Here is a 24923-nt window from a genome sequence, read left to right as displayed (position 1 = left end):
CAATTTCATACACAAGATGTGCTACAAATTCAGTTTATATTTGAAGACTCCAGCAAAGAAAAGAGAGGTTTATTTATGCTGAACTAGTCAAATCATCTGTATTTGCCAGTCTGAGCATACTTTTTAACTTTGTGATTGTGGTCTTTACTGTATTTTTTGGAGATGGCTACACTTCTACAAAATTACATTACTGTGTAGTTCATAAGATGTTAACCTGGAAAATGCACATTTTAAAATAGAAATATTTATAATATATAATATTATAAACATACATTAAATAAAGCCATATATAAGGAAAATGCACTAAAGATAAGTTTTTACCTTGACTTTGTCTGTTAAAAATTTTGATTTATGGTTTCTGTTTCAAGACCTTTATGAATGCTCACAAATGAGCATATTTTGCATATTATTCCAACATGCTCTCTAAAGGCAAAAGTGTTTCCCTTGCAGAGAACACTAAAATTAATTTGAAAAGAAAAATTACAAAAAGAAAATCAACAATGACCTGATCATGCAAGCACCCCTCATGTGACATTTACTGTATAGCCTCTGTAAAGCTGGCCACTCGTGTTAAGTGTTTAGAAGACTAGATCACTTCATACTTGCCTTTCACATCATATTTGCATAACCATGATAAATTTAATGGAATTAAGCTACTGAAAGTTCTACCCAGCACAGTGGTTGCATATTACTCTACAGCTATGTATTTACATTTGGGTTTGATAATTTTTAGCCAGTGCCTTGACCCATTTTACATAGACTCTACACTGTTTCAAGGGAAGGACAGTGGTCCCTGAACCCAACTCCCTCTATCCAACCTAAGTATCAAATGAGAATAGCAAGGCATAGGAATGCAGATCAAACTAGAGACAATACATGGTCTGTCACGTAACTGTTAATCCTTTTTAATATTCCACTTCACACCAAAGAGGATTTAATTGTTTCTTAAATGGCTCTAAAACATCTGAAAGAGCAAACCTGTCTAACAGAGCAGACATTTATTTGAAAAAAATCTCTATAATACATATTGATCTATCATAGCCACAGATCATTCTGGAGTCACAGCAATCTCTCCTTTCCTAATTAAACTGTGCTAATATGAAAATGAAGGCCAAGCCTATAAGGCACAACAGATCTAAGGAAGTGTGGAAATGCCTGGAAGTCATGAGCTCTGGGAAGAGAGGCAGAAAGGCTCAGGAACTCTGCCTGCATGCTGATGAACTCCATCAGATCGTAATCCATACAGATGCAATTTAAATTCCCTTCCATATCTTCAGCCTCAAATTCTTCTAACTGACCCCCAGCCATGAGATAAGCAGGGGGGGGATGACACAACAGAGGTGATAAAAGGCAGAAGACTACTCCTTGCTACTTCTCTTCTACCCAGGATTTGAAGGTTGTGTCAACCACGAAGACAAATTTGGAGGGATAATCAAAATGTCATTTACTTCATCTCCTCATGGCATTTTAACTTTTACCCTGTAAGCATTCCTGGATTTAGGACTGGCAACAATGTTTTAGCAGTCACAAAACACACATTTCTGCAGCCATGTGGTAGCACTTAAAAGCATTTCACTCGTCCTTGACATGGAGCTTTGTTAGAGATGGCAGGCAGTTTTTTCACCAGCTTGGCTTACGTTTTGGACAGACCCTCAGCTTCCTACAGAGGCTTAAGTTTAACGGAAGTCAGAAAACTTATTGCCTTGCAGACTTGCAAGGAAACCATAGGAGAGAATTGCTAAGTTTTATTTCAAGTGGTGCCACAGCAACCCAGCAGTGTCGCATGTTATTATACGTAGAACCTGTTCCGAAGCATAGCTGCCCACAGCCATTTCCCTCAAACTGTCTGTAGATGTCTACAAATTGCAATCCTTCAGCAGCACTCCAATGCTGCCCTAATGTGTAACAGGGTAGATCTGGAGAGACCCTTCTGTTTTCAGTAAAATTCCTCATAATTTACACTTGTTCAAGGCAGAATTTGTCAAATTGTTTTGGTAATCAGAATGTAAGATAAACTGCTGGATATGGTTTTGGGCGTTTTTTCTTTTTTGTTTGGGTCGGATTTTTTAAATAAGTGGTAATAGACAGCTGCTTCCAGTGAGCATCCAAAGCTCTGCTACTCCACCACAATTAAATCAACTGAGAGGTATTTGATTGTCTATTTATCAGTATTTGCATATATGAAAAGATTTTCCCTAAACAGATGTATGCAGGTGTTCGCTTTCATAAAAAGGTCCTCACATGTTTGGTTTTTTATTTTAATACAGCTCAGAAATCTGAAGGAGTTACACGATTTTGAGAAGGCCTAATCTCAGCTTTTCATCTTTACTATTATTTTCAAATCAAATTGAGTGACCCCTCTCCTGTTTACTCTCTAACATCTGGCTAGTAGCTTCCTTGAAGAGAGTAGGTGGTCTTATTTTGAATTTTAATGAAGACCATGCTGCATAAATCACTGTTGTTAGATTCCCTACTGGCACACTTGGCATAGCAGTCCTCAATGAGAAGCTGAAGCAAGACAAAAAGAATGCCATTACAATACTGCAGATGAATAATCCAAATCATGGGTTGTCCACAGCATCTGAGTGTGACTGCCACAGTCAGTCTTTGCATAGTTGAGGGGTAAAGTTTAGAACTAAAATTCAGGTCTCTTGATTTATGATATATCTTGTGTTCTACAGTCACTTAGAAAGACATGATTTTTTTTTCCCATCTCTAGGAAAGGTTAAATGCCACACTGGGATTTAACTTGTATGAACAAGTATTTTTAAACAGACAATACTGAATTGCTTTGTCAAACTACCTGCTACTGCACTCCTATATTCCTAACAGACTGTCATGGCACTGACTGAGACGGGAAAAAACCTGATATATACTAAACTTGACAAGTGAGTCAGACTCTACTTGCTTAGGTCTCAGGTCTTTTATTCCATGCTGTGCTCTAAATTCAGCATGGGAGACAGGCACTACTGTACGTCTTGGTGTGGTTTACACTGCAGCTTCAAAATAGGGGAAGCTCAGGTCTACTAGAGACATCCTGAAAATGCAGAGAATGTATGATCTGTAAGGCTGACTTTCTTATCTGTATCCACAGATGTGTTAATTTATGCACAAATATAGCTGTATGGGTAACAAAGTTGCTTTCCTCCCTACTGGCTCTGCAAAGTTAATGTACTGTTAATCATTTTCATAAAATGATCACTCTCTGTGGTCTTCAAACTGAGGGAGCTCTTGCCCTGCATGAGCTATACTCTGCTTCTCCTCCACTGCTAGTGAGAGATCTGAAGTTTGCCGAGCTCACTTCACAATGAGGGATTCGTCTTTCACAGTCAATAGAGCTGAAGTCTCCAAAATTAAGACTCCAAAAAAGACCTCAAGTAGAAACATATGTCCTACATTAGGAACACAAGTATTCATCCTAACTTTAGTATGTGGTCATTTAATGCACAGCAGTGAGCACGGGCATTGTGAATGCCATCTACTGGCAAAAAAAAGCACAAGGGAGCATAATTCCATGGCAGGTAATTTCCAAAAAAGGGAGAGTAAGAAATATGATCTGGGTTTTTAGTGTGTTTGATTTTTGTTTTTTTCTTAATTGCTCATTTGAAGTTTTTTCAATAAAGTAACTTTGCAGGCCATGATGCTGAATTTTATGTAGAAACTTCGGTATAAATGGATTTTGAATGAGAAGAATACTACTACACCTTAGTTTTATACTGGAAAAGCCTAAATAATAACAATTTTTAAGGCATCAGGAATAATGACAAAATATGAATAGAGCTGCAAGACTGAGATTGCTTTTACTTTCCTATTCTTATGGAGGGTAAGCCTTATGAGGAGCAGCTGAGGTCACTTGGTCTGTTCAGCCTGCAGAAGATGAGACTGAGGGGAGACATCACTGTGACCTTCAACATCCTCACGAGGAGAAGCGGAGGGGCAGGCACTGATCTCTTCACTCTCATGACCAGTGACAGAACTGAAGACAATGGCATGAAGCTGAGTTGGGGGAGGTTTAGGTCAGAAATAAGGAAAACGGTTTTCACTCAGAGGGTGGTTGGGACTGGAACAGGCTCCCCAGGCAAGTGGTCACAATACCAAGCCTGACAGAGTTCAAGAAGCATTTGGAAAACACTCTCAGGGACATGGTGTGATTCTTGGGGTGTCCTGCCTAGGGCTGGGACTTGGACTTGATGATTCTGATGGGTCACTTCCAATTCAGCATATTCTATAATTCTATGATTCTATTTCAAAAATATCAGGATTTTTAAAAAATATTTGGTGAGAATACCTCTGACACTAAAAATTGAAAAAAAATCAAACTCAGCAGTGAATCTGTTTGTTATTGTGTCATCAGCTATAGCAACTGTGATTCCAAGCTTTATGTAGCCATTTGTCATTTGACCACAAATAGTGTCCTGTTAACTCCACTTCCAAAATAATGACTATTGTCGTACTACTACAGCAAGGCAGACCCACAGAAGTTACCTCTCTGCTGGTTTCAGAACTGTCTCTCCTGGTTTGAAAACATCTTCTCTTTTTTTCCCCTTGGTGATTACGGATGAAATGTTTTATTGTGTCCAGTCCACAGCCAACAAACAACTGAGTTACCTAGACTATCTAAGAAAAAACAATTGGTCTAATATTGCCCTAATATTTTCTGAGAGTATCCCATCTTTGCAAGTGAGTCACAGACATGGTCACAGGGAGTAACATTTGGTGGGGTTCAGCAAGGACCTTGGTCTAAACATAATTTGAATATTGCTTAGGTTAAGTTAATAATCACTGATAAGGAGACATAAATCTGTTCAAAAGTAAGACCAACAAAAAAGTTAGAAGTGACAGAAGTCGTCTCCAACATACTTAATAGCAGAAGGAAGCCAGAAGTGAAAGGAAGAACTACAAAACATCATTTGTGACCAGAATCATCCCTGACCACAGTTTTTCCTAAACTCATCTCTTAAAAAGTAAACATTTATTTGTTGTCAGCTGTGGTACAGTTCCAAGAAAGGCAGTAAGCCTGGAAGAGCCAATACTTACAAGATGCCATTCACAATTTACCACTTAATTACCATGAATTACTGTGACATATAGGAAGACTCCAGAAGGAGCAGCACGGGTAAAGGAAGAAAAGTGTCATCTAGGATGAGCACAAGCTTCTCTCAAGTCTTGAAAAAATCTGCTAATTTGTGTGCTAACATGAAAACTCAGCATTTCACTCATTTCAGAAAAGCAGAAGGGAACAGGATATAATGTTTAAAATAAGCTCAAGAAATACAGAAAATCAGGAAAAATGGAAAAATAATTTTGGATGTTAGTGTCACAGAAAAAAAAGCCTTTGATCATGCTTTGTCCATGCAAAAAACTACCCTTGCAGGGACACCAAAGCTGTCTCTGAAACATGGCAGTATAGCGCTGCTAACTCAGAGCTGTGGCGAAGCTACATACTGATATGGTGAGACCCTTCTGATGGTCTTCTGAGAGGCCCATCACTGATGAGATCATTCTGCTCTGAGGAACTGAAGTCTGGGGCTGCACTGTACTTGGTTAGAGGTACCAGCTCATCTGCAGCTGCCCAGGTAGCTCTACACAGGGCTGCCTTGCACCACCACTCTTCCACTTCCTATAGTGAAGGAGAGCTTTTAGGATGGCCCCTTCTTTTAACATCATCCCTGTTTTTTTGTGACTACAAGTCAAGACAAGAAGGGAAACAGTGTTAATTCTGTCAGGACTGGAATATTGCCCTGTGCTGAATATACATCACTACTGCCCCCCTGGAGAGCAGCAGGCACTGTGTTAAAAACTCATTCGATTCTCAGAGTACTGTAGGAAAGTCTGAAAGATACATAAGGAGACAGGTAATTTCACAGATGCTCAGCTGTCTGTGATGCTCAGCTGTCATGTCCCAACATCAGCAGGGAAACAGACTCCAGTTAGGAATGGACTGAAAGCTGGAGAAGCATCAACTCTGCTAATATATATCATGCTGTGTGAAACTCAAAAAAGTAGAGACACATAAAATAAAGTAAATCTCTAAGTTTTTCCCAGATTCTCTGCAAGAAACTGCTTCCTTGGCCTAGAATTTTCTTTCAGTTTAGAGCAATTTAATTACAAAGGGAGCACACAGGCCATGAAACAGTCCAGAAGTCAAAACAATACCTTTTTAGGTAGGTACAGGTCTAACAGGATTGTATTATACTTTTCAATGGACTGAATAGTAAGTCTATACTGTTTAGGGAAATCTGAATGCTTTGCATTGCCTCATTACTGTGTATAAATTGTTGTGGAGAACCCACAGCCCACACCAATCAGCACAGCCCAGTAAATGGGTTTCCCCCACTCAACAGCTCCTAACAAATTAACACTACCAGATCCTCCTATTCAACATGAAATGAGAATGTTAGCAAGGTCTTCTTCCCCATGGTAACCCCCTACTTGATCATCATGGCTGGGCTTCGCGAACGAAGATTTGGGGAAGGCTCTACCCGCATTTGTTACAAGCACGCTGGTGGCTAAAAAGGCCAATACGAGATAGACACGTCCAGTTGCAGAAGGCACAGCAGAAAGACTCCTTGGGTGGTATATTCTGCAAGGCATGATTCTTTCTGCGTTGTCTTTTCCCCTCGAGAGTGACCCTGCGTGCTTTCTCAAAAGCATCAGCAGCGTTATAGATGGTGTGTCTCCAGACCTCCCAATTGGAGGTCAGAGTAGACCAGCTATGATGATCAATATGGCCAAGGCTCAGATGTTGTTTCAGGGAGTCCTTGTATCTTCTCTTCGGGGCTCCTCTCTTGCGGCAGCCGGTGGCAAGTTCACCATAAAGCAGGATCTTAGGGAGGCGGTGATCCTTCATCCTGGAGACGTGCCCTGCCCAGCGCAGCTGTGTTCCAGCAACATGGCCTCAATACTTGTGACTGCTGCTTGTTCTAGAACAGATGTATTGGTCACGTAATCCGACCAGTGGATGTTTAGGATTGTACAGAGACAGCGCTGGTGGAAGTGTTCTAGGAGTCGCAGGTGGTGGTGGTAAATGACCCACGATTCGAACCCATATAAGAGAGTAGACAGCACAATGGCTCTGTAAACACTGATCTTTGTGCTCTTCTTCAGGTGTTTATTTCGCCAAACACTTTTATGAAGCTTTCCAAAGGCACTACATGCCTTTGCTAACCTGTTGTCTATCCCTCCATCAATCTTACCATCTGAGGAGATGAGGCTTCCTAGGTAATTAAAAAGCTGGACTGATTTGAGCTCTGATTTGCCAATGGTGATATGGGGATGATGGAAGACTTCCTGAGGTGCAGGTTGATAGAGAACTTCAGTCTTCTTTAAGCTGACTTCCAGCCCAAAGAGCTCTTTTAATCATGAAGCCAACTCCTGAGAGATACCTTTCGGTTCTGGGTTTACCTGACTAAAAGTGTGTGTAACCAGCACGCTGTTCTCTGAGGCTGCCTTCCTCGTGGAGACAAACTTCACTGAGAGCAGCAATGTCGATGCTGAGACATGACAGTTCGTGGACAATTAGGGCAGAGCGACGACCAGGATGTCCACTATCCACAGTATCAAGCATGGTTCTTATGTTCCACCATGCAAGAGTCAATTTGGTTACACCTTTGGAGGCAGGTGTATGCCTTTGTCTTTTGATCTTTGTGTGACCACATTAGTAGAAGACGCCCGTTGGTCGCAATTAACCAACCAGGTGAAGGGGGAGATGAGCTTTGGTTAGGCCACCTTTGATATACAATGACATTATCCCACCAAAGCTGAAGACAAAATGTAATTCTTGTTATAATTACAGGCTTTAATAGGTACAGAGGGTTGTTAGGTGCAGAGCAACTACAACTACTAGGGACTCTTCAGCAATACAAATGGTGCAGCCAAACTAGTTATGCACCTGAGATGGTGCTATGATCAAAGAAGCCAATCCCTACTTTTTAAAGAGTTCCTTGAACATTAATGCATCTCCATTTGGATTTCTTTTTGGTGACTTCAATGTCTTTCCTGTGTTATGTTGAAAGGTGACATGTTTTCATCTGATAGCAATTCACATTGTAGAACATAATAAAAAAACAAATGAAATACCATTTCAAGTTGTTTTTTTTAATATAGAGTGGATTGAAATGGAATAAGAATGGAATTATTCAAAACTTCCTGTCATAAGATTAAAATTTATGAAGTTCCTTAGAAATGTTAAATGTATGAAAGCCTAACAAGTATTGAAAAATATTTAAATCTTCCACATCTAATGAGCTTTTAGAATTTGAGCTTTGCAGCTAGTAATGATAAGTTTGAAAGAATCAATGGCACTCTACAAATTATTATGTGTAATGCCACTGAATTATTAGTTTGAGACAAGCATTAAATCCTGTCCTGAAATACTCTGGAAGGCTTGCCCCCCATATCGATTTAAAGTACTGGCCACATAATAAAAATGAGCAAAAAAATTATTTTCTAAGTTTGTCTGTTATGCAAGCTACAGAGTTTCTAGAAGAGTTTAGTATTTCTCACTGGGATTGACTTAACTTTCTTCACAGCAGTCAGTAAAGTGCCATGTTTTGAATTTGAGTCTAGAACAGTGTTGATAACACCAGTGTTTTGGCTACTGCTGAACAGTGCCCAGACAGCATCAAACTTCTTTTCCCCCACTCCATCCACCAGTGAGTGGGCTGGGGGTGGACAAGAATTTGAGAAGAGACAAAGCTGGGACAGCTAACATAAGTTGGCCAAAGACATGTTCCATACCATATAATATCATGCTCAACAACAAAAGCTGGAGTAGAGGAAGAAGGTTAGGGTTTTAGTTATCAAGGTGGTGACTGTTTAAAGACTGGCTGGGCATTAGTTTGCCAGTGCTGAGCAATTTCCTTCACTGTGCTTGCTGGATTGGTTTTGGCTTTGGTTGGGGTTTTTTTGGGGTTTTTTTTTCCTTCTTTCTTTCATCTGTTAATTCACCTTTATCTGGATTCATGTATTTTCTTACTTTTGCTCTTTCCACTCTCTCAGAGGTGAAAGGGATACTCAATCCACCATAAAAAGCTTACAAAACCTAAATAAGCTTTTTTGTGAGTCAGGATATGGGAACCAAAGCTGGGATCAGCCTTTTCTCCAGAAGAGCTACAGAACTGCCATAAAACTGGTACAGCTTCCAAAGGCTGCCACTGGCAGTGAGGAGTTGACTTCCAGGTGAAAGTCTCCATGGCTCACTAGAATCACTCAGATTACACAGCCTAAAAATATGGTTAATCTCATTGGAAGAGGGTTTTTTGCTTGGTTTTCAGGTTTTTTTGTGAGGTTTTTGATTGTTTGTTTTAAATAAAACCCCAAGCTTTCCAGAGTTCCAATGGGCAGAATGTCCCACACACAGCTATGCAGGAGACAGGGGCATAGGGACACAGGACAGTGACTCATGTCACCATTATAGACAAGTTTTACAGACAAGGCTGATACCAGGAGCCACAGCAGCAACTCTCATTCTATAGCTGGCAGCAGGCATAACCATGTGCTCTCCATTCCACTCAGTCTAGAGACAAGGAGTGTCTCAACTCTTCTTACCTGGGTCTGGTCATATTTCTAAATATAGTAGTACATAGTTCACTGCAAATAAAGTAACATTTTTGTCTGGCAAGAAAGGAGTTAAAATGTTCACTTTCTCCCTCACTATGTGATAATTTGGTCCTTGTTCTACCTTCAAAATACTAGATAGCATTTTCTCTAATCCAAAGTCCAATCCAATTATTTCAGTGGCCTTTGGATCAAGTCTCTTCTCATTATAAAGTCCAATTAAAACATTTAATGTTTCTCTCAATAACTAATAAACTAGACGAGAAAGTAACAGAAAATCCTGTAAGTCTTTACAAAATTAAGAAAAATAGACATCTGAGAAAAATGTTGCACATGACAAACAGATATTAGATTTAAGAAGTAGCAATGATATTCTGGTTACACATTTATTATAAATCCATGATGGAAGAGATGAGAGGTAGGTCATCTAAATGATGCTGGGCAGAGGTCAAAAACAAAATAATGTTGAAGTTTTCAGTTTCAGAAATCCCACATAAACAAAACCTTAGAAAGAAAGATTGAGGAATCTCACAAGGGACAAATAAGGAATTATAATTCTGTAAGATAACCCTTAATAAAATAACCTTTGTGAACATACCATTAGTTACGCTTAATTATCATTCTAATAAAGAGGAATGGGGATTCAAATTTCATAATGCGGTTAAAATTCTATCATTATTCATAACTAACTTAATCCCGTGCCTCTGGTAGCTGCCTCACACAGGTCAAAAATCTGTTCTCATAATGTGTGGGCTATTCTAAGACTATTGAACTCATTGTATATACTCATGATACGCAGCATTTAAAAATAACCTGTCAGTAATTTTGCTGACTCATGCTAACAGCTTAGCATCAGCAGGTACTGGTATTTTGGCAGCAATGTAAATTCATGTTAATTTTCTTTGAGATCTTGCCTAAAAAAAGAAGGAATGGAAGTCAATCCCAGAATGATTGTCACATAAGTGCAATAACACTCACTGGAAAAAAGACGATAAAGTCCCTTATTAGCCCACCTCTGGAATTTTGATTACTACTAAGAAAAGGTTTTGACAATTCTCGTATCCATAACATATAGGCTGTTACATTGTAATTCTCTCCTGAACCATCAAAATCCTAGGATACCTCTAAAAAAAAAAAAAAAAAAAAAAGAAATCTCACCAGCAGTCCAGAGCTCCCCAGCCGAGAGCCTCCACAAGGACCTGGGGCTCACTGCCTTGTGCCGTGGACAGCACCACTGCTGCAGCCCTGGACCACTGGTAGCTGCAGGTCACTCTGCAAGGACACCATTCACAGCCACTGTTGCGTGAGTCAGCTCAATTCACTTTTTAAGTCCTAGTCTGCCTCCATTTTCTTTCTTCCAAAGCACAAATATTTAAGAGACACAAAACAAGTCCAGTATGCAACTAAAATTAATCTCTGCAAATGCATAATGAGGTAAAATGACTCCACTCAATAGATATTCCAGCTATCCATAGTCTCTAATATCAGAAGAATCATATCTATAGCATATCTCTAAATGTGCATACCAGACTACCTGAGATATTAACCAAAATTAATTCCTAGACATTTAGTGATGGTACTCTGATACTACCTGAGAAATCTGGTCTGGCCTTCTTGTCTTTTGTTTCTTCCAAGTGATAGGTTTTGCTCAAGTACCTACGTCCTCTGACTTGACAAATTTTGGCAAACTGGAGTTTTCAGTAAATCAGCATTAAAACCATGCCCTTTAGGATTTTATCAGCGACTTCATGAGCTCACATTGCAAGCTACTAGGTGCGATGTTAACTGGATTTAGATCTACTTTGACAAAGGCAATAGGACTATACAGCATTTTGGCAAAGTATGAAGCTGTGGTCATTGATGACCAACACTCTCAGATCCAAAAATTCTCCACAGGTTATTCCCCACAGGTTACTAGCAGTCCTAAACAGTAACTTTCGAAGTGGTAATTTTCAGAATGGAAGTTATTAAGGCTTTTTGGGATAATCACAGTTTCAGAGGACCATGACCTTTCTTTAGGAAGCCTGACAGAAGAAAGCCCATTGTTGTTGCTACTGCAGGTGGCTACCAAAAGAAAATCAAACATGTCTCACACTTTGCCAAGGTGCCCCCTGGCTGCAGGCAAGTTGTCAGTTATAAAGGCTTAGGCACAGGTAAGGAAGGAGTCACTTAAATCAGCTGTAGGCGTCTGTACTGGCTTATGGGCAACAGGAAGCCTCTGGTATTGTTCAGATAAGAAACACATACGTTCTTGGTAACCACAGGACAATGTACAAAGAACAAAGATTGAGCAGTATTTATTAGAATGTTTGGGGTGACTAGCTACTAAACAGCTATTTAAATTAAATGGATTTCATCTAGACAAGGGCTTGAACATACACCAAAGCAACAGTCAAATATTCCCAGGTAGAAACTGAGAGACAAAATGGCAGTGTGGAAGTCTTACAGAGGGGCCCTCACTGGCTTCACACTCCCCCACGCCCCTAAATCCATTTACTTAGTCTTTTGTGAAGCTGCTTTATGCAGCTGAAAGTTTCTCATTAATTAAGAAAAGATTGGTAAGTGCAGCTGCAATTTCAATGGAGCTCCTTCCAAGACTCTCCATTTGCTCTGCCTCACTACCAAATGCACAGTTCTTTCTCCAGCTTGTACATGTTATAATTCATTGTTTGCATTTTTTGTCCTTTTGACATTAACATAAGATGGAAGTTATCATTACATGACAGAGAAAACAGAGGTACCACTGGAGTAGCCCTTTTAAAGTCATGTTGCCTGTCGTCTTTGCAACCACTTAATTAGTTGTGCTACTCATTTTTCACCAGCACCTGACATCATCTCTCCAAGATTTGTTGTTATTATTAAGGAGCCTGCTAACTCAGTTCCTTTACAAGATAGCAGAAAAGATCTTCTGGCATTTCCAATCTGAATCTTATTCTTCAGGAATCATAAATCACCCATAAATTGTGCAACAGCTAAATACAATGTGCACAAATACCACTGTGACAACCCATTCCCTTGAAAAGAACACAAAAAAAGTGTTTGGATCCAGTCATGCTCCCTGCAGTATCAGTATGTACATTGCTATCCACTACACAGTGAGAAGGATTAGACCTTAAATTCTTTAAGTGAAAACACAGGAATGCTTTGACAGAGGACAGAACTGGCCAGGTTTCCTTCAAGCTTCCTTTTGGTGAACGAGCCCTACCCTTCACATTGCTGCTGTGCGTATCCTCGAGCTGGTTCTGAAAAGCATAGAAGCATGTACTGAGCCAGCACTGCAATTACCATAATTAAACATGAGAATCGAACAGGCTTCAGTCAGCAGGCAGACCTGACTACAGCAGGAGCCTTCCTCAAGAGTAAACCGTCCCTACATGCGAGTCACACAAAGACTTCAGTCTCAAAGGGCTGAAAAGAAAGCTGTTTAATTACATTCCATAGACAAACCACCACCTTGGATGAATACTTTCCTTGGACAAAAGGTCACCTAGTTACCTAAATCCCACACAATTTCTGAGTTTGAGACCATAAGGGAACATGTACTTACAATCATCTCTTTAGTATGAAAGTTGACCATTTCAGCAGCTAAACACCCAGAATTCAACATTTGGGTGCTGTAACAGAAATCAAAGATTCTGAAACATTATTTTAAAAAATGGCAACAAGGAAACCTTTTCTCTGCCAAACAGTAGAGAGGATGCAAAGGAGCCTCATGCTCCTCTAATTCAACATCAGAAACCAGCAGAGAAACTAAAATAAATAATCCTCTGATCATGGGGATTCTGGAAGTGCAAATGGGCTTCTCCAGAAAATTTTAGACACAAAAGTTGGTTAAGAGAGATAGCTTTATGCCTGGATATTGCCTTTATTCAAGTTTCAGTTTTCCTTAATTCTCTTTAAACATAGATTTTCGCAGTTTCTTGTTTAAAGATTGAGCAGTGGTGAAAAACACATTCATTTCTGCTTGTCAGAGATGTTGATGAATTCTAGTCACATGCAATTAAGCTGTAATTCAACACAATGACAGACTAAACAGCCAAGTCTAGACAAACAAGGGAAAAAAAAATCAACCAAAAATACAATTCCTAGAGAAAAATTCGCAAACAATTCTACATTCTTTCTGTTGAAAAGGGGATGATAATCTTATTTATCATATGAAATAAGAGTATTTTCTTTATTTTAATTTATGCAGTGGTACCAGAATGTGTCATCTAAACAAGACAGTAAAAATATTAGACACGCTGTAATATTTTTGCTACGGGAGAAACATGGAATTTTTTTGTCTCCTTGAAGTTTTAATGTAAAACATACACATGTTAAAAATGGGATACATTGCATTTTGCCTTCCTTAAAAATAAATCCCCTCTCTGTAAAAACAAAGCAACTAGTGTGACCAAGAATATGAATTGGCTTCATGACATTTAAACTGAAACAAAAGGCATGTATACTAGGCCTGAGTTTACTCCCAAGATTTTGCCTTGAGTCAAAATCTTCGTGCTGTGTGTTGTTGTATTAGTTCTGTTGGTTTTCAAACCAGAGGAAGAATCATAGAGGTATGTAACTGTTTTCTTAACTCTGACAATGTTTTACTCTCTATACATATGGGAAGATACAGAAAAAACTACCTTAACTTATGCTGCAAGAAGAAAAACTAGTTACACAAGACATTTTTGCACATTATTCAAAACCATGAGATCAGTGCTGTCATACTAACATGGCATCAGGATCTCTTTGTCAACAATGTATACCAACTGGCTTTAGGACTGTGATGTAGTAGTGAGATACAACATTTCATCACCCTTTTTCACCACTTAAGAGATACCCCTGAAGCTGGATTTATAACACGCATCAATATTAGGTTGTACTAGTCAATGTGCACATGGCCACAGTGATTCATTCCATCAAGGAAACAACCTCTACTACTCGTTGAGAACCTTGATTAACTTCATCCATACTCACTCAGCATTTGTATTAGAGAAATGAAATCTTACAAAACTTACCAAACACTTGATTTCCATACAACCAGAACAAAACCAAATTTTACACTTCACCAAATTGGAAAACAAATGTTTCACTTTATTGTATGAATCCTTGACAGGAAGGACAAGCTTGAAAAAAGGTAGCAAAAGAGTTTTAGTCTTATGAGCCCTACAAATTTCTAATTTCCTCATACAAGCCAAAGAAAGTTACTGTGAGTGAAGGCAGACTCACGGCAACTCAGCTTTTCATACTAAGGAAGAGAAGAGTCCATGTCCCCTGGGAAGAAACATGGGGCTTGAGCTGCACTTGTGCAACAGCTGTGACATCAGTTCTGGCTCCATCAAAACGTAGAGCAAACCTTACAGGTTATTTTTTTGTATGTATTCTACCTACTACAATAAGCTTCAGTATCTGGGGCTACTAAAGTGGTGCTACATAAAGAAAGCGATCAGTCAAAAAGGTAAGTTTCCTTAACTTTAATAAGGCCCTAAAACCAATGTAATTTATTAGTTCTGCTCTTAAACTCACCTCGAACTTCAGGAGAGAATCGAGCTGAATGGCGAGACACAAAAAGTTTCAGTTCTTGATCCAAGTTGCATTCGACCAAGTTTGTGTCCCATGACCGGATTCCTAAAATTCAAAATACAAAACACATCTAGCTTGAAACATGAGCACTAGAAGTTTTGAGTATGTCTCCATTTGCATCCATGCTATTTGCATATTTCTAAATGCCAAACCCAGCCTCACTTCCTTTCAAGGCACACTGCTATTTTTTAGAATGTGCTGAGTGCTAAGAAGGACTCTGACAGGAATCAAAACCAGCAAATCTGCCTTTCCAAAGGGTGACCATTCTATAAGCTTTAGTACTGCTGGTCCCATACCCTCGTAGCCACTTTACAAGAAGTCACCAATGTCCCTGACTTGACTTTAAAATAGAAATACACAGGCTTACAATACTGAAAGAGTGAATCACTCAGAGGACACTTTTGTCACATTGCATATTGCTCTTTTGAGGAAAAAAAAAAGACAGCATTATATAGCACGTTGCTAATTAATATTTAAATATAAAGTATTAAATTGCTGATTTCATTCAAAAGCTTTGAAGTATCCCATATTTTAAATTAAAATTTGTTATCTTTTATTTATGAAGTGTCAAAACTCTAGTTTTGTGATTTAAAAATGCTATGCTTGATCTTTTTTCTATTAAAAACTAAACAGCACATTGCTGATCCCTACTGCTTTCCCCCCCCCCCAGTTACTTAGAACGTGAGACTCTTGACACACATATAACCAAAAAATGTATTGTTCCAAAATATATTTTTAAGGATTGAAATTTGACCAGGAAAAAAAAAAAAAGGCATTACAGCCAAAAGATAAGTTTCTATTTTTTTTATAAGATTTTGATGGCTAATTAAAAAAACAACCAAAAAGACCTCCCAAAAACCCCACCACCCAAAACCAACCAAACAAACAGAAAAAAAAAACCCAAATTAAAACACCAACAGGAGAACATGCTTTAGATCTTTCTATCATTTGCTTGTTTTGAAATTGTTATGAAAAATCTTTTGGTTTTGAAAAAATGATCAGGTAGCAGCACTACAGGTCAGTCCAGGCACTGCTGCAATTCTGAAAATCAAAATTACACTGATTTTCTTTTGTTCTAAAAGAACATCATTAAATTCACACAAATTAAGCGGCAAACATAAAAGGGATTGCTGGTGAGGAAGTGTCTGGTACCCCCTCCCCACACGCTTGACCATGCCTTTGCATGAAATCGTTGTTAAACCACTGTGGGGTTTGACAAGGGGATGCCTGGGGAGGTGCGTGGACAACCCCTCACCATGAGTCTAGCACTAACACTGCTGGTAACTCTGTCAGGGTTTCAGGATGTTACTGTCAATGCCACTTCCCATGTTATACATTTTGTTTCAAGCCAGCAGAAACATGGGGGCTTAGATGGCAGAAGCCATGTTGCTGGGCTGAATGATGAGAAGAGAGGGAATAGCAGAGAAACCAGATCTACAGTGCCAGTCTCCCACTGCAGCTCTGAATAGGTTCTCCATGCAAATATGAACATCTGCATTTCAACAGCCTGAAGCCTCTTCAAGGAGAATGCATCCAGGGCTTTTTCTTGTCAGCATCTAAGTCCACGCAGAAGCATGCTTACTATTGTAATATGCTACGAGCTATTAAGTGGCTACCACTTGAATCTCTGGAAAAATTTGAAAATACAGTATTATGTATAACCACTTGAGAAAAATAACTCAGCTATAACCAGCCACCTCCACTTTCTGAGTGATGCATCATTGTTCCGAGGCATAAGCAGCAAGCTTCTTCTGCAAGTCTCCTTATTTTCTTTTATCAAAAATCTCTTGGCCATATGGTGCATTTTTGGGGCAAGTTTTGGCAGACAAAGACAGCTCAACAGACTTTAATATTTTCCAGGTGTTGGAATATTTGAGAGCAAGAAAGCAAAGATGATATAATACCATACGCAGAGCGTATATGAAAACTATAACTGTTAAACCAATATTGATCATAAAGTTGAAGTATGCTGAATGAATGAATGCTGAACTTCAAGAAGCTTGAAGATAAACAGCTCACTGGCCTATCACACCATGCTTGCATGGAGAGACTACGAAGATCTCTGGAGGTCAGTCAAGCGATATGAACTATGATTCAGCAATGCTGCTAATGATAGGACCTGTCCACTATGCCTAGCTGTTTTTGTCGCAAACACAAGGGATAAGATTCTGACTAGATGTAATCAAGAATGCTGAGCCAGGCAATGTCCAAAATACGGGACTCAACACAAAATAAATAGGAAAAAGAAGAAAAACAAATAAACAGTTTAAAAAAACCCCTGTATGCCCTATGCACGCAGAAGTCCTAGAAGCCGAAGCTGGACATTTGGATAGAATGTCCCAAATCTGCCACTGCATCATTCAGCAGTCTGGATGCAAAAATTATGCATGTACATTACAGAGTAGCATAATGTATTAAATACTTGATATAACAAAATAAGGTCTGGGGTAGAATGAAGGTAAACCTGGAACTAAAATCCAAGGTCAATCCAATGATGTAGATCATTAACAGCATGGACATAACTGCTGTAAACATGGCTGAAGTGGAGCTATTTCTTTCTTTCTGCAGTCTTCAGGGTGCAATGCCACTAGACACAGGACTAATCAGACAGCAGGCAGGGCACACCCAGTAGCATTTGCCAAATCAGTGGAAAAAACTTGAAGCTTTCTCTTCACTCCCTTCTTCTCTTTTGGTGGACAGTGTGTTGGAAGATTGTGCCCTTAGCAAAGTCACATCCCAAATGTAATTACTGAAAATGCATCTTGCCACGCCATTCCCTCCTCATGATATATTAAGAAATGACTCTGCATTCCACCAGCTTGCGTAGCATCACGCCACTGATGTGTTATCAGCAGATGTTTTCTTCGACACGTTGCTCTGCAGTTTGGTGCACAAATCCACAGTTTTCAGTGATGGTACTCAGGAGATGTACCAGAGAAGGCAGGGAGGCTGAGTTATCAAGAACCAAAATGCACTTAAAGCTCTTTTGAGCATAAAAGTTGAAAGAAGTGGTTTTTTTCCAGACTACAGCAGACTCTCCAAAGAGAAAGGTCCTAGCTGAGCCCATATTTGTCTCAAGTAGATAGAGCTTCAGACTCCCATCCAGAACAATGTACCTCAAAATTTCATGAAGGATTCCTCCTAGCAGGCAAAAATTTCAATCAGGTGGTCTGATACTAGGAGCAGCAAGGTGACTTCTAATCCAAAATTACGAATTAAAAAGCCAAAATGTTCCCTTTGAATATCTAAACCTGTAAATGGGCGTTTTGCTTAGTGGTAGGAGATAGCAGCAACTGAGCTATGCAGCAGCAATAGAAGATTCAAGAAGAGACTGAAGAGCATTTCTTCAGAGGAAGGGTACTGGCTGTTTTGAGGGAAGAAATATTAAGTTTGTTCTACAATTTTAACAATTTAATTAAAATGCAGCCAATTCACTTTGACACGATTGAAAATCAGATAGAATTAAGAAAGTGCAGTGCTGAAGAGGCTCTGAATGACAAAGCACCTGCCTCAGTAGTTCTTCCTAGGAGACAATGGTAGCAAAAAAGATGAACAGGTCACGGAGAAACTGGTTAGCTGAGATGAGGAAGCCTTTTACCACAAGGCATCGTGAAAAAGAATCCAGAGAAATAGCCAACTAAAGCAACAATGGTTGAGAAAGCAACAATAGAGACAGATGAGGTCCTAGCTGTACTGCTGAACCACACCTACATGACAAGGCTGCTATCAATTCCCCATTCCGAGGTCTCTTCCTTCCCTCTAACAATAGCAGGTTTCTGAAATCTCGGCTTTCTCCAGCCCAAAACAAAAAATGCATAATATAAAATCAGGTATAAATTGAGTTTAACAAACTATAGGTTCTGGCAATAATTTTCTTTGTGCTTCATTCCACTAATACTGCAACGTTTTTTTCCCCCCTCTCTGCATATACGCTGCAATCTGTTGTATCATAAACCACAAAGAAAACTTATTAAACTGTCATTTCACTTGCAATACAATCCTGCATCGCTGTTTAAAGAAAAAGGACAAATAAACACAGAGTCAGAGCAGCCCGCAGCCGGACAGTAACGAGGCTGAGCACTCAGGTAATAGCATTGTTACTCACATGGGTTATCTTTATTGGAATACATATATGCGTATATAGAGCTTGGGTCCTGAAAAATTCCCCAGACGGGAGAAAAGTCCCACCACCCAAAGTTAGACACAAAGGCGCGGCTGCGCTCCGACTCGCGCAGCCTCTACCACCGAGGGGGAAAACGCCCTGAACCCGCCGGTTTGGTCTGGCGGCGAGGAACGGGGGACTGCGGGCGGCAGCCACCCCGCAGCTCCAGCCCACCCACCCCATCCTCAGCCGCCCTTTGTCCGCCCCAGGCTGCCATCGGGACCGCAGTGCGGACCGCGCCACGCCCACCCGCCGGTGTCTCCGGGCAGACGGGCTGGGCGGCGGGCGCTGCGCTCCCGCCCGGCCCCTCCGCCCCGCCATGGCGGGCGGGGGGCTCGCTGCGGCTCCCGCAGCCGCCGCCCCGCCGCGCCCGTACCCCGCCGGGGAAGGATGGGGGGCGGCTGGGGTATTGCGGCGGGACCCTCGGGAATGAAGAGCCGCAGACCGCTGCTGGGCGGCTGGCGCGGGATGGGTGTCCGGGCGGCGACCCCGGCCGCGCCCAGGGAGGGGCAGCGCGCCGGCGGGGAGGGTCGCGGCGCTGCCTGTGGCGCCTCGGCTCCCGCCGCCTCACCTCGCTCGATGTTGGCGATGGCTCGCCGCAGGTGCTCCTCGGTCACCAGCTCACCGATGACCACCAGCAGGTAAAACTTGCTGTCCAGGAAGCGGTGAGAGAGGCTGGGCGAGGTGGAGGTGGGGTTGGCGATGCTGCAGGAGGGCTCCGAGTCCACTTCCACCACCACGGTGGCCATCGCCTCCGCCCCGCGGCTCCGGGGCGCTGAGGGGACAGGGGCCGCTCGGCGATGGCTCCGCAGGCAGCAGGGAGAGAGTGAAGGCGGGTGGGGAGGCGGCGGCGCTTTTATACGGAGACGGTGCAGGGCAGGGACATGGTGAGGAGGAGGAGGAAGGGGGGGAGCCGGCGCATCCTCCGCGCCGCCGCCGCCGCTTTTCCAGCATCCACAGCTGATGTCATCTGCGGCAAATCCTCCCCGCGGCGGCCCCCGGAAGCAGGAAGGACGCGGGGGGCGAACAACGCCCCGAGGGGACGCCAAGGGTTGTACCCGGCTCCCGGCCCTGGCGGTAGGACCCCGGGCCCGTGCAGCCCCGCCGGGCCCCGGCACCGCGCCCCGGCGTCCCTGGCTCCTCGGGACCAGCCGGGGCGTCACCCTGCCGGGCTGGTCACCCAGAGGCCCGCCGGGGGTCCCAGCCTTGAAGGAGGGTGGTGAGGAGCCGCAGGTGATGCCCTGGCAGACCTGGGGATCTTATCTGGGAAGGCCAGCATCGGGACTCCAGCAGCCGATGGGTGAAAAGCAGTGCCACTGCCCAAGGCCAAGAGTCCTCTCTCCTGCATCTTGCTGTAGCACTGCAGCAAAATCTGAATCATACTTAAATGCACACCCCCACCCAGCAATTTAAATATTCTTGATAACTTTTTTCACCTGAAAGCAGTTCGCTTAATACGATATTTCAGACATAGCCTTTCTGCACATATTTAATGCCCATGGATATATGACATACACCAGAAAAACACTGGTTTTGGACAAGCTGCTGAAACCCATATTCTTAAAGCTCCAGAAGTTCGAAAGGTTTTGGGTAACAAATTTTTACCAGGCTCAAGCAACTTCAGGGAGCAATGGTATTGGAAAACCTCTACAGTTACAAAACCAAAAGTTTCATTTACCTTCATGTGGATGTTACAAACTGCTCCCCAGCACTCACTGAGACCCACTGAAGAGATAACCACCTCCTAAAAGTGTTTTACCCTCTCTTAAAATGGCTTAGAGCAGTCAAAAATCATCCTCTATGAAATGTTCCTCTCATTTTACTGACATAAGCAACGCACTGCTTTACACTAAACCTATTGTTTATATGGCTGAAATGATGCAGGAGAAATTTCATTGTGACCTAGGAAAGGATATAAACTTTTACAACCTGTTTTTTAAGGTAACCTCTGGTCCCTGACTAAGAAGACGCTCCTCTGAGTGAAGCTTCTTCCAGTACTGCGTGCTCAAATGCACTGCCTGCTGCTCAGAAATGGAGTGCTTGCCTGGATGAACCAATACATCAGACCTGTTTTCTTTGTACTTAGTTCCAGGGCACAGTGGACTTATTAACACGCATTTCAAGTTGTCACTACTAAGCTTGAAACACCAGTGTTAAACGTGCTGGTCCATAATATTGTATCTGTCTATAGTAGCTAGTGTTTTTAATATGACTAGTTCCTCTGCATCACTACGGCCCTGAGAGCCTTGGCTTATATGGCATGATGCATTTGGATGTTGCATCAAAAGTAGACTGTTTTTCTGAGCTGCCATTAGTCTGAAGGTTAGAGAGTACAGACAAGCATTTTCACAGCCATATTAGGTGTCTGAGATGACACAGTAGTAAAGAGCATCGGAGCTCATTCTTCACTACAGCTGACACTGCTGACAGAACAAACGCAATGGCAGAGATGCAGGAGAACTAGCAGCAGTTTTAAAGTTTGCAGGTTATTCAAAGGAACAGAGTACTGCTTTTTGGGTACCCCTGTTCATCTGAGCCCCACTGTGACTTTACTGTTTCCTTACTGATCCTGTCAGTTTCCATGGGATGGTATAATGTCCATCCCCTTGTGGGCATGTCCTGTATGACCCCGTCCCTAATAATCTATTCTAATTATAGATACCCTCAAGACTTGCCACATGGAGAAAACTAGCTTCAGGCTTCTCCTGCTGCAATACCTAGCTGTGGGATGTGCCTTTATTTCGATCACCAACAAGAGCAGCTAGTCTCCGGAGCATGGAAGAGGCTTGCCAAGGGAACTTGCCGACTGGTTGCAGCATAGACTGATAATGGTTCCTGGACATGAAGGTAAAATTATTACTTGCATCACGAGCACAGCAGGTTAAATATGATACTCTGAGAAATGCACACCAGTACTCAAAAGGCATTTGAGTGGCATTAAGGCATTTGAGGCATTAAGCACTTTCTGATTTTAAGGAAAAATTAAGACATCCATAACTGGAAAGGTGCCTGTGAGTTTGAGAAGTAAGAGGTGAAAAGAATGTATTTTATCAGGGAAGAAAATGCTTACATATACATAGGGAATACAGTTATGTCTGAAATAGCTTGCTCAGGTAGTCTTCTATTTTATACAGCACTGTATAATAGTGTGCAGCTAGAATACGGTATATAAAAAAAGGTGAACTGTTACAGTCAAACTGTCTTGTGATGGAGGACGTGTCACACATTAAAACTCTAAAGACAAGAGGTTGCCTTCAGAAGAAAATGGTCTTCTACCTTGTGCTCTTCAACAGATGCAGACCTCTGCCCTTGTCTATTCAAAAGCATATGCCACATCATCTGAGATGGAAAGTAGACAAGAAAAGATGCTTTAACCTCTTGAACATGTCTCTGAGGAAGCTGCAGGGACCCGACTCTGTGGTCAGGTTCACACTGTGACTTGTCCTCTTGGTATCTGAGTCAGGTAGATTTGTTTGTCATCACCTTTCCCTATCTGGATACCCATTCATATTCTGCAGCATGGAGCGTATCATCAGGTCTACTGCGCAGTGAAATGTGGAGATGTGCTGCATAAAGCTGACTTAGTATCCAGTGACCCTCACTGTTTGAAAGCAATACCAGCTGACTAGCTACAGCTAAATCACATAGATTTTTTTCAGTAGAAGAAAGAACAAAATTGTTGGACTGTGGAATATGTCTTGCTGTTTCAAAGAGACAGTGATTGAGACCTTCACCTGTCTGGCTTTTGTATGCTTTGGTTTGGTTTTACTGTTTTAGTGTGTTCAAATTGGAGTCCCCAAGTTGAATATGGTCAAACATTACATATAAAGCTGTATTTTTTAGGTGTAGTAATTTTTAAAGCAAAGAGGCAGTTTTAAATAAAGTGCTTGAAGTCTAAAACATGCATCTTGGTGGTATGTGCCATTTGTTACCCACTAATACTCAGGTTTCATTCAAGTCCTGTCTTCAAGTTTTAAATGAGGTTTCAGTGATGTACAAACCCTTAGGTTGGCCCTTTGTCTGAGGCCAAATGTCATTCCTGGCATAAAGAGAATTACATACCCATGGGGATTACTTCAGATCGACTGACATCCAGACTGGGGAATGAGAAGGTGGAGAGCAGTGCTGCAGAAAGGGACTGGGGGTTGAATATGAGTCAGCAGTGCCCTGGCAGCCAGGAGGGCCAACCGTGTCCTGGAAGGCATCAGACAAAGCATCCTCAGTCGCTTGAGGGAAGTGATTGTCCCACTCTGCTCTGCACTGGGGCAGCCTCACCTTGAATATTGTGTGCAGTTTTGGGCACTGCAATATAAGAAAGATACTGAGCTCTTAGAGAGTGTCCAAAGGAGGGCAACAAAGATGGTGAAGGGCCTTGAGGGGAAGCCATAGGAGGAGTGTCTGAGATAATTTGGTTTATTCATTTTGGAGGAGTTTGAGCAAAGACCTCATCACAGTCTGCAACTTTCTCACAAGGGGAACTGGAGGAGCAGACACTGGTGACTCTCTCTGGTGACCACTGACAGGACCAGAGGGAATGGCACGAAGCTGTTTCAGGGAAGATTTGGATTGGATATTGGGAAAGGTTCCTCACTCAGAGCACTGGGCACTGGAATAGGCTCCCCAGGGAAGTGGTCACAGCACCAAGCCTGTCTGAGTTCAAGAAGCACTTGGACAGTACTTTCAGGCACATAGTGGGACTCTTGGGGATGGTCCTGTGCAGGAGTTGGACTTGATGATCCTTGTGGGTCCCTTCCAACTTAGAATATTCTATGATTTTTTGAATTTAAGAACTTCACTGAAAGTGAAGTGTCTCAGAATGCGTCATGAAACACGTTCCTAAAGTGGGTAGGATTTCATAAGGATAGGGAGGAAGCTCTAATTTCTAGAGATGAAGCTTTGCCAGTCTACACCAGAGGTGACAGAATCACAGAACAGCTGGCATCAGAAGGGATCTCTGGAGGCCATCTTGTCTAATTCTGCTCAAGCAGGGCCACTTACAGTATGTTTCTGACTGCTGTTTCAGTGGGGTTTGAGTATCTCCACGGATGGAGACTCCATCACCTCTCCGGGCAACGTGTGCTACTGCTCCATCACTCTCAATGTGAAAGTGTTTCCTGATGCATGATGAAGTCAAGAATATGGCACCAATATTATAGCAGATAATACTTGTAACATTTCCTACCTTACCTAATGCCTTCCCAATGTGACCATCACTCCCAATACTCCCACTCCCCCATGTGTGACCCCACACTCCACATTTCCCGCAGTCAGCAGCTCTACCCTCCCCACAGGGTCCAGCCTTTACCTCCCAGAGTCTCTTCCCTGTGATGCTCCTTCAGGGCAACTCAGCAGAGCCTGCAAGAGCAGCACAAGTGCAGAGGGACAGTCAGTACACTACCCTGATCCCAGCAGAGCAGAAGTGTCACCCTCCAGCCACTGGCCATAATGTGATTAGTCATGAGCCCTTCATGTCCCTGCAAGCACCTGGATATGGGGTTCATAAAGACAACTCTTGCCTTCCACCATTTTTTCAGGCAGGGAAGCATCCTCATCTCTTAATATCCTCCAGCTGGTGCTGCCGGAGGAGCTTCTCCTGCGGCAGTGATATGGCAAAAGCCAGGATCACCAGAGAGAGCTG

The 24923-nt window shown here is 42.0% G+C and overlaps 1 protein-coding gene and 1 long non-coding RNA gene across 2 annotated transcripts in view; one reads left to right on the top strand and one right to left on the bottom strand.

Annotated features, from left to right (window-relative positions):
* MAP1B (microtubule associated protein 1B) overlaps positions 1–20105 on the bottom strand; it is a 68467-nt gene extending 48362 nt beyond the window's left edge. The window contains exons 1-2 of the mRNA XM_027709694.2: positions 19857–20105; positions 15067–15168 (exon numbers count right to left, since the gene is read on the bottom strand). Of these exons, the coding sequence (XP_027565495.2) occupies positions 15067–15168; positions 19857–20034 (280 nt within the window). The 5' untranslated portion in view covers positions 20035–20105. The remainder of the gene's footprint in view (positions 1–15066; positions 15169–19856) is intronic.
* On the top strand, positions 19527–23189 carry LOC120323862. The gene is made up of 2 exons (XR_005564762.1): positions 19527–19926; positions 21944–23189. It is a non-coding gene; the product is annotated as an uncharacterized LOC120323862 (long non-coding RNA).
* The last annotated feature ends 1734 nt before the right edge of the window (positions 23190–24923 follow it).

The sequence above is a fragment of the Pipra filicauda genome, unplaced genomic scaffold (genome assembly GCF_003945595.2).
Source record: "Pipra filicauda isolate LSUMZ 115617 unplaced genomic scaffold, ASM394559v2 scaffold35_size7292922_pilon, whole genome shotgun sequence".
In the NCBI taxonomy this organism is placed as follows: Eukaryota; Metazoa; Chordata; class Aves; order Passeriformes; family Pipridae; genus Pipra; species Pipra filicauda.
The sequence above is the reverse complement of the archived record's forward strand: the minus strand, read 5'-3'. Positions and strand labels throughout refer to the sequence as shown.